The sequence below is a fragment of the Ctenopharyngodon idella genome, chromosome 1 (genome assembly GCF_019924925.1).
Source record: "Ctenopharyngodon idella isolate HZGC_01 chromosome 1, HZGC01, whole genome shotgun sequence".
Classification (NCBI taxonomy): domain Eukaryota; kingdom Metazoa; phylum Chordata; class Actinopteri; order Cypriniformes; family Xenocyprididae; genus Ctenopharyngodon; species Ctenopharyngodon idella.
In genome coordinates this window covers 41,188,929-41,198,792 of record NC_067220.1, presented here as the reverse complement: position 1 = coordinate 41,198,792, position 9,864 = coordinate 41,188,929, and the positions used below count along the sequence as shown (strand labels likewise).

The window sequence follows — 9,864 nt, the reverse complement described above, 5'->3', positions numbered from 1 at the left end:
TATATCGTTACAATTTTTTTTTTTTTTTTTTTGCTAAATGACTATTCTCTTACTTTAATAGTTATCGTCATATATTTAACAAAGGCAATGTTTTAAACCTTTAAGTTACAGTGTATGAAGCGATTTGGTAGAGTACCTGGCAACCGCTCCGTTTCGGACAGGGCAGGACATGTGCGTTGCCCTCCTCTGTGATGGAGTGGGACTGCATCAACTGTAATTCTTCTAAATAAATAGACTATATGGGTTTTAATATATATACATATTTCAATAGGATATATCTGTATTATATTACAATCTAAACAATTCCCGCCACACAAAAGACACCAAAGTAAATGTTTGTGGAACTGATAACAGCACCTAATTAAGTTTCCTACCGGTACGATTTACTGTTACACACTCACCGGGATCAGCTGTGATCAACTGCCTGCTTTCTACGTGGTTAAACCTTTATTCCGGTAAGTTTTATACGACAGACGCCGTCAATTGGATGGCGTTGAGCTGTAAATAAAAACAGAAGTTTTTGTAAAAGTGACTGTTAAGCTGAGATGTGTATTAAAGATCATTTAATGAGGTGTCAGGTCACTCGTGTAAGTCCAGTGGAAATCAGCAGCGCGGAGTCAACGGGAAATCGCAACGTGTTTTATCTTGAATCGAGTAACGTTAAATGTGTCAGATTTGCATTCTGTCTTTGATATTGGAGGTGAAAGATGCCTAAGAAGAAGACTGGCGCTCGTAAGAAGGCCGAGAGCCGAAAGGAGCGAGAGAAACAGAGTCGAGCCAATCGAGAGGCTGTTGATGTGGCCAAACACCCATGTAATGGAACCATGGTAAGAGTCATCTCAGCCGCCTTTTAATACTACATTAAAGGATTACAAAATGTAATTGTTTAAAGAATATTTTAATAAGAATAAATTAAAAAAGGCTTTCAAATAATTCCAGCTCTCGTTCTCTTCTTTTAAACTTAAAAAAATTCGTTACAAAACTGGAACCTGTTTAGGTCTTCGAAATTTTACTTGATTTGTATTTTCCAATAGATAATTACGCATATTTAGGATCTTTATTATTTACATTATTATTCAGCACACCCTACTATTCAAATTCTCATTAATGCTGTATATTTATATTATTAATTATTTATCCATGTCTGTAATCAAAATAACTTCCCTTCCTTACAGCGACATCTCTTCTCTGATAACGTGTACTGCCGCCAGGGTGGGACAACCTGTCACTCACATGAGATCGACCAATAGCAAACCACAACCATCTAATCAATTCCTCATTGACAAAAATCAAGTCCCGCCCTACACTTTTTTTCTAGTTCGAGAAGCCGTTTCACTTGGATAAACGGTCAATAGGGCTACTGCACTATCACTATCTAAAGGCCCTTTTACACTGAGCGTGGCGTGATAAATCGCCGACGAACGGTGCTTTCACACTGAATGCGAAACCTTTGATCGAATACAGCTGATTCACACCTGCACGATAGGTGGCGCTGAGAGAGAATGCATTTTTCCTCATGTATGTGTATCACTGTTTTTTTCATTTGGCTTTAACCTTGTCCGCTGCACAACATACAACAGTAAATTACTATAAATAAACTTTGGTACTACACCAGAAATACAAACTATCTATAATGCTTTCGAGACCTTACAAGAATTCTTTTGACCAAATACATCAAAAAATAATATAATCGCAGGTGGGTAACAGGTGCATTAGAGCTACAATTAGCATCGAGCTACACATCACAATTTATGAGGTTATTAACGTTTTTGCTCAGATAACTTCCGTTTGTGATCTAAAGTGAATTTTGATTATATGATAGGACAGACATGCAGTATTTGTAGTGTTTTATAATAGACTGAGTTTACTACACCTGCTTAGCATTTCTCATGTAAACATCCTATATTGTTATAAAAATACCCCGAGCCGCATGATAAACACATACAGAACACATATCTTCGTAATCCTATGTCTATTTGGCTTCATGTTTTGTCTGTAGAAACATTTCTCTCAGTTATTTATATATGGAACTCAGAACGAGGAAGTGTACAGGACATCGTCTTCGGGAAGGGCAGGAGTTTTGATCACGTAATATGATTGACAGATGTAGAGCGAATGAGCCCTCTCTGACTCATAACACACGCACTAGGAAGAAAATAGACACACGGCGCTCTGTATGCTGTGTCAAGCTTTTCAGATCGCACAATTCAGCAGAAAAAAGAATAAAAATTTTATTCTGCATAAAGAAATATGAAGCAAATGCGAGAATAAATCTCTTGATACACCAATGATAACAAAAACATCCATTTTCTTCTCCTTTCCCGAATACTTTTCTTTGGTGTTTTTACACTGGATTTCAAAACCATGCCATCAATCTCAGTCTTTTGTACAACATCAGCAGCTCCGGGCATGTGATCTAAAGCTCAAAGCTAATTGAACGGCATGTTTAATTGCGGGTCGATGGGGAAAATTTTTGTAGCGACGCGAGTGATCGTGCCCGGTGTGAATAGCTCCGTAGGGATCTGTTAATTAAATTCAAGAGTGTTGTAGCGTCGTACATTCGTGTCGCTTAATCGCTAATCACGCTCAGTGTCTGTGAAAGACCCTTAAAGGGATAGTTCACCCAAAAACCCCATGATTTACTCACCCTCAAGCCATCCTAGGTGTATATGATTATCTTCTATCAGATAATGTCCTGGCTCTTCCAAGCTTTATAATGGCAGTGAATAGAGGATGAGGTTTTGAAGCCCAAAACAGTGCATCCATCCATCATAAAAGATAACCACACGGCTCCAGGTGGTTAATAAAGGCCTTCTGAAGCAAAGAGAAGTATTTGTGTAAGAAAAATATCCATATTTAAAACTTCAGAAACTTAAATAACTGGCTTCCGGCAGACAGCTGCGTGCACGTCAACTTACGCCAAAAGAGTAACCCCTGACGTGATGTAGGAATATCATAAGCTTTGACACCTCTCACTGTTCAAACAAATAGGGCTGGGCAAAAAACTCAAGCTCCTCTTCTCTTATATCAGAATCCAGACATTTCTCTTGGAAAAAAAATCTCATTTTAGACTTATTTTATGATCGGTGTTTTGCTCTATCCTCTGTTTGTCTGAAAGAAGATAGTCATATACACCTAGGATGGCTTGAGGGTGAGTAAATCATGGGATCATTTTCATTTTTGGGTGAACTATCACTTTAAGATTATTGCAACTTCCATTTCATGCCGACTTTAAATACAGTACGAACCAATACTACTGTGGTGGATGAATATTTTTTCATCACATTACAGTAATGCGAATGAGATTTTTTTTTATTTTTTTTTTATTGCAATAATCAGAATTGGGAGGAAGAGTGCTTAATTGTAATAAAAACAATATCTTGATGTAAAAAACAATCTTAAAAGTACTAAAATAGACTTTAGTTTTTAATGCAAATTAATATTTTTTTTATACTTTTTTCTTTTGTGAGATATGACTCCGTTATGGACAGGTTTCAGGAGATCTATTCTATCAGCAAATCACATTAGGGTCCTTTGGAAATTTCTATCAACTTGGATGTAACCTACAGGAAACTTTGGCATTTTTGACTAGTGTTGAGGCTGTTTTCAACATGTTTCAATTTTGCTTCAAGTTTCCTGTTGGTACATTGCACTGATCTAACCCTTTTCTTTTTTTACTTTTTAGGAATGTGATAAGTGTCAAAGGTAATTTTACCCATTTATAATTGCTGCTTAGAGTCAAAACCGTTACTTTACCTTACTTAAACGTCATAATACATAATAATTTCTTTTTTTAATAATTTTTAATAATTCATAATATTCTTTTCTGTTGCCAGGCGACAAAAGAACAGAGCGTTCTGCTATTTCTGTTCTTCGGTGCAGAAACTTCCCATGTGTGCACAGTGTGGTGAGATGGACTTCCTCCTTTTGAATCCCAACACACCCTCCATCCTCATGATAACTGACCACAATCACAATCATTCCCTTAGATCGTGCTTTTTTCTTTCTTTCTGGCAAACGTTGCTCAGTTGCCGTCTGTCCAGTGTTCTGAAACTTGGCCTGTCCAAACATGGTGCAGTAATGTGGGAAAAAAAAAAAAAAATCAGGAAAAGATATTATTATTTTTTTTTTTTTTTTTAAAGAACAAGTGATAAGTAATGACTGGGAACAAAGTGTGGCTGCTTTTCACACGCGAAGTGCACAGAAGCAGCAGCATTATAAGTAAATTTCAGGGGAAAAGTGAAATAAGAAATGAAATGGTATCATAAAAGAGTTTCCCTAAAGGCAGGATACAGGATATCCTACAGAAATGTTTTAAGCTGTGATTATCAGTTTGTTATAGCTGGAGAAAAGTCAGAGATGAGTCACAATTAGTGCATTACACAAAAAGAAGCAGTATGTTTCTAGAAAATTAAGAAATATTAATTTTTTATATTGTATGTTTCTTTATTCAAAGGCAAAACAAAATGTATGAAGTCTTCAGACTGTGTCATAAAACATCCTGGCATTCACAGCACTGGAATGGGCATGGTGGTAAGTATGAACATTACCTTAAACGTTGACTGGAAACATCCTCACAGATCTCACATTTTATACCTAAGAAATGACTGTTTTTGGACAGCGATCCAAGCAACTGTCATTGAGATGCATGGGAATGCTAACCAGTAGCTTTCTCCAGGTGTTATGGCACATTTCTATGTGGTTTACATTGATTTCTATGACATTTTTGTGGAATGTTTTATTCATTTATAATGAAGGACATGATTTGTGTTTGTCATCACACATTGTGAGTAGTTGCTAAATTATTCAGGATGCTCATTATTCAATATATTTTACAAGTATCAGGGTTATTATAGTTAACTAAACCTAAAACCAAAGAAATCTTCATTACTTGAAATAAACGTTAACTGAAATAAAAAATAAATATATAAAAAATGTAAACTTATTTCATCTAGTTTCTAAGCTTTAGCTTAACCTGAGGTATTAAAATAACAAACAGAAATAAAAACTTGTAGACATTTTAAAGCAAAAACTGAAAGACATAAACACACAAAAAATTACTAAAACTTTTAATTAAAATTACAATGAAAGCAGAAAAACTAAAAATCAAATCTAATCAAAATTTTAAACGAAAACTATAATAGTACCTCAATGATAAGTGTGTCAATCCTTGAAAAGTACTGAATTTTGCTCTTTCGTGTCTTTTTGCACTTGAACGGTCAAAAACCATTCGCTTTGGCGAGCAAAGTACAGTTGGGTGAACAAACAGTTTGGGGAATATCAGATGTACCTATATCAGTGTATAGGATCTGTGTATTGTTAGAGAAATACGTAATGCATTACAATTTAACTAAATTAGATTTTAGTCGACTAAAACTAGACTAAGACTAAAACAATTTCGATGACTAAAATATGACTAAAACTAAATCAAAATTTGCTGTCAAAATTAACACTGCTCACAACACATAATGGGCCCTATTTTAAAGATTTAAGCGCATGGCGCAAAAGGGTTCTACCTAGTCTCTTAATGAGTCATGGGTGTGTTTTGGGCATAACGTGCAATAAACCAATCAGAGTGTCATCTCCTATTCCCTTTAAAAGCCAGGAGTGATTGCACCATGACGGATTGCTATATACATGGCGGAATATAGATCCCCTTAATGTGACGAGTCAGTTTAAATATGTGTGTGTATTGCCACAATTGGTCAAATAATTAGTCAATTTCATTCGTCATTACTGCAAATAGGTAATTCTGATTATATGCAATGACTATCCATTATGACATGTAGGCATTTTTATCTTTATGTACACAATAATAATCTTTTACATTGTAATCCTTTTTTTTTAAATATTTGGCATGTTTGTGTGCTGCTGTGCGTCCCTGTGTGTGTAACAAGCAGAATGTACGCACATTACGCACCCGCCTATAGGCACATATTACTAACGCACCCTTAAATAACTGACCATTGACTTTAGACCAGGTTTTTGTTGGTCAATGGCGCAGTCGTTTTCAGTTGTCTCAAAATAGCAACACGCCAGCATTGCGCCTGAACACACCTCGTTTTCAGACCAGCACGCCCATGAGCAAACAGATGGGTATATTAAGTATATTTAACCACTTACATGACTCAACCAAACGCACGATCGCTGTCCAGCAGTCGTCTTCGTGAGGATTTGAGTGTGCAGTTAAAAACTAGCCTAGAGTGCCATCTTCTGTTAAAACTAAGCTCAGAATCGATTCAAGAGGGAAAATGTCCAGTTTCATTGTATCAATCGAGAATCGATGTATTCTCCCAGCCCTAACATATATGCAGATATGCAGATTCATGACCCAAGGATCTACAGAGCTGATTGAGACACACCCACAGTTTCTTTTACAATTCAAACTTTTTACCAGTTATTAGAAGTCAGTGCACATATGACTCAGAAAAGTGAAGTTCTGAGAAAGAACTGCTTCATTTATTTTGTTATGTAATGCAGTGAACTTCAATCAATAACCCCACCTTGATTTTCCAAATACTTTTTGGGGTCACTGATTGAAAAAGACTCTCTGTCTGTTCTATTTCCTGTTATTTCAGAAGAAAGTTGTTTGCCATTGTGCTGAGCTGACGCTTGCGTCATCATTAAATCAGTGGAAGAAACTGAAAACACTGGCATTTGACATAAGCTCTTGCAAGTAACACTGAGAACATTCATTCCTATCAGGATTGCTTTGAGTGACCACAGAAGAATCTTTGATTGTGAACATGTGGCTTTGTAGCTAATGCAGTGGTGTCTGTGACAATTAGGGTGCCATATGTGATTTCTGTGAGGCTTGGGTGTGCCATGGAAGGAAGTGCTTGAGCACCCACGCCTGCTCCTGTCCTCTTTGTGATGCAGACTGCATTGAATGCGACCGCAGTGTTTGGGAACATGGTAAAGAGCAAGAATTCATGTCTAGTACTGTACAAACAGTTACTGTAATGTAAAGCACTTTAATATTGTTGGAGAAACCAATAAAATCCCGTTTGCTTGTCTAACGTACAGGTGGCCGCATTTTCCGCTGCTCTTTTTGCCACAACTTCTTGTGTGAGGATGATCAGTTTGAGCACCAGGCGAGCTGCCAGGTCTTGGAATCTGAGACATATAAATGTACGTCTCATTTTGAAAGGTTTGATGAATATTTTAATTCTTGAAACTGACTTTTTGTAACATTTAATGACCTCTGCCCCAATTTCAGGTCTATCTTGTAATCGTCTTGGTCAGCACTCTTGTCTCCGATGCAAGGTTAGGATTTTCATCTGTCTGATTTCCTTCTTTAAAAATTTTGTTTGGACAAACTACAATTGAAATCCTGTCATTCTAGGCTTGTTTCTGTGACGATCACGCTCGAAGCAAAGTGTTCAAGCAGGAGAAAGGCAAGGCTCCGCCGTGCCCAAAGTGTGGACATGAAACTCAGGAGACCAAAGATCTCAGCATGTCCAGTGAGTCCGTCTGCCATCTATTATAGTCTGTTTTGTTTAAACTGTATTTTGTGACATCCAAATTGAGACATATTATTTTGTGTAGTGTAGGGTTGCACAATTATTCAAAATAAAATAGTTAAAATTATAAAAAATTTAAACTTTAAAATTAAATATAAAATATTTAATTCAAATACACTGTAAACCGAATAAGTTGGGCTAACTCAAAATATTTCAAGTTTTGAGTTTGTAGTACTCATGCATGTTAATGAAGAACTTGAAGTACTGAGTTAGCCAACTCATACATTTTGATAGCAATTAACATAAAAGATTTAGTTAATTAACTTTTTTATTTTGAGTTCTTGCAAATCAAATGAGTTATTTACTTCACTGTAAACCCTAATAAGTTGTCAGAACTCAAAGTTGAATGAGAATTTAAGTTAAGAAACTCAGTTTAAGTAAGATTTTATTTTGTACATTTTATTGTTCTTGACTTGAAATATTTGAGTACACTAATTTATACATTTAACTTAAAACCATCAGGTTATCTCAACGTAAATATTTTGCTAGCTATAACAAACTAATTCAGAAAATGCCAAGTTGCTAATTTGCTAACATGTTAACAATAGCATGGTACAGCACTTACTGAATGACTACAGGAACTTAAAACATGTAACTTACCTGTTCACAAACAGTAGCATGCATACTGTACCGCTTGTCACCATGATGGTAACTCTCCAAAAACACACATTAACAGAAACTCTTCTAAATTAGCAGAACAAAACATTAATCACTATTAAATCTTCCTTAACATTTAATATTGCACAAAAAACCTTATATAACACTTAATTTTAGCATATACTCTCCCTTTCGAGTGCCTTGGGCAAAGCAAGCTGGAAAATAGAAATCCCAGCCCAGTTTCAGTTAAACTTGTTAGTCTAAATTAAAAGAAATTAGTTCATACAACTCAAAACAATGAAACAGTTCAGTTTACTTGAAATATATCAGTTCTGTGAACTTGAAAAAAGAAAGAAAGTACTAATTACTCATAAAAGTTAATTTGACTGAACTAATTTGTTTAATTTAAGTTTGTCCTCAAACCAATTAAGTATTTTGAGCATTAGGGTTTACAGTGTATAGCTTAGTTTTTATATTACATATACAATTTAATATTAATTTTTATTTTACATTACTGTTGTATAATTTATATTGACTGGCTTCCAAAAAAAATAAAAAAAAATAATAAAAGTCGAAAAGAATCCACTTTCATGTCCATGTACAATGTGAATGCAAAGTGAACTCTTTTTCACTTTTGGGATCTGAAAGGGGTCTGAGTTTGTTTGCTTATTTTAAGTTGAAAATATTTACCCATCCTCATGTTATCAACCTATTGTCATTTTTCAGTGTAACCTGATACAGAATCATTATGAAGCTCTTTTTTGTTTCATAAGTAGTGCTTTTTTCCCTTTCTTTTTCTTTCTAATCATCTAAGCAGCTAAATATGTTTTTATACTGCAGTATGTGTCAAAATAATCACAATATTACTTTTTGACGAAGTTGTACAGCTCTTACACAGCTCCTAGTAATAGTTTCAGTGGCAATCAGGTCTCTGGTACTAACCGGATGATTTTGCTTGATGTTCTTGCAGCCCGAAACCATAAATTTGGTCGGCAGAGTGGCGCAGATGAAGATGGATATGGTGCATCTGGATACAGCTCCTACTGGAAAAATGTGGAATCTGGAGGGGGATACCAAGATGAGGAGGATATTGAGGAGGACGATGACTTTGATGATGATGATGATGATGATGAAGAGGAGGAGGAAGATGATGATGACGATGAGGAGGAAGACGCTCCTGAGGTTGAGGATTCACTCTCTAATCTGAGCTTGGGAGCAAGTGGAAACACTTAATAAAAAGATGTAGATGAGAGTCAGAAATTCAGATATAAAAAAAACGTGAGCTGTGCGGTCACAAGCGTCAGATATTTGGCCAAGTACTAATTAAGGTTTTGTGCTTAATGAAAAGGAGATTGCATTGATATGAATGTGTGCATAATAGTGCCATATCTGACATTGTCTGACATTTTTGAATTGCAAATATATCTGAAGAAATATTTTTAAAAGTCAGTTGTTTTGTGTATTTTTTTCAAAGGATTTTTATGCCTTTTAAGATAATAACGCAGACCAGACTCAACTTCACAGCTCTTATGACACCTACACACTACACCTACAAACATTTGTGTTGTGGAAATTTTAATTTTTCATATGATTTTTAGCTGTATTCATATGAAATATAATGCTTATGGAACATGGTATGATGTTTGCTTAAGGGGTGATGTTTAACATAGTGTTTAACGTAGATGTTAGAAAGAGCAAGATATGGTATGGGAACATGCAAGATGTATGTTAAAAACATGTCTGT

The 9,864-nt window shown here is 35.5% G+C and overlaps 1 protein-coding gene across 1 annotated transcript; it reads left to right on the top strand.

Annotated features, from left to right (window-relative positions):
* Positions 1 to 216: 216 nt before the first annotated feature.
* znf330 (zinc finger protein 330) lies at positions 217 to 9,565 on the top strand. Its single transcript, XM_051909803.1, has 10 exons — positions 217 to 455; positions 701 to 827; positions 3,686 to 3,705; positions 3,837 to 3,907; positions 4,457 to 4,533; positions 6,789 to 6,915; positions 7,027 to 7,131; positions 7,220 to 7,266; positions 7,346 to 7,463; positions 9,091 to 9,565. The coding sequence occupies exons 2-10, from the start codon at positions 708 to 710 to the stop codon at positions 9,351 to 9,353; spliced, it is 948 nt and encodes a 315-aa protein (XP_051765763.1). The 5' UTR covers positions 217 to 455; positions 701 to 707; the 3' UTR covers positions 9,354 to 9,565.
* Positions 9,566 to 9,864: the final 299 nt, after the last annotated feature.

Coding starts and splice junctions, on each gene's coding strand:
- znf330 (XM_051909803.1), top strand. CDS start 708: ATGCCTAAGAAGAAGACTGGCGCTCGTAAGAAGGCCGAGAGCCGAAAG. Junction 6,916..7,026: donor CCGCAGTGTTTGGGAACATG/GTAAAGAGCAAG, acceptor TCTAACGTACAG/GTGGCCGCATTTTCCGCTGC. Junction 7,267..7,345: donor ACTCTTGTCTCCGATGCAAG/GTTAGGATTTTC, acceptor CTGTCATTCTAG/GCTTGTTTCTGTGACGATCA.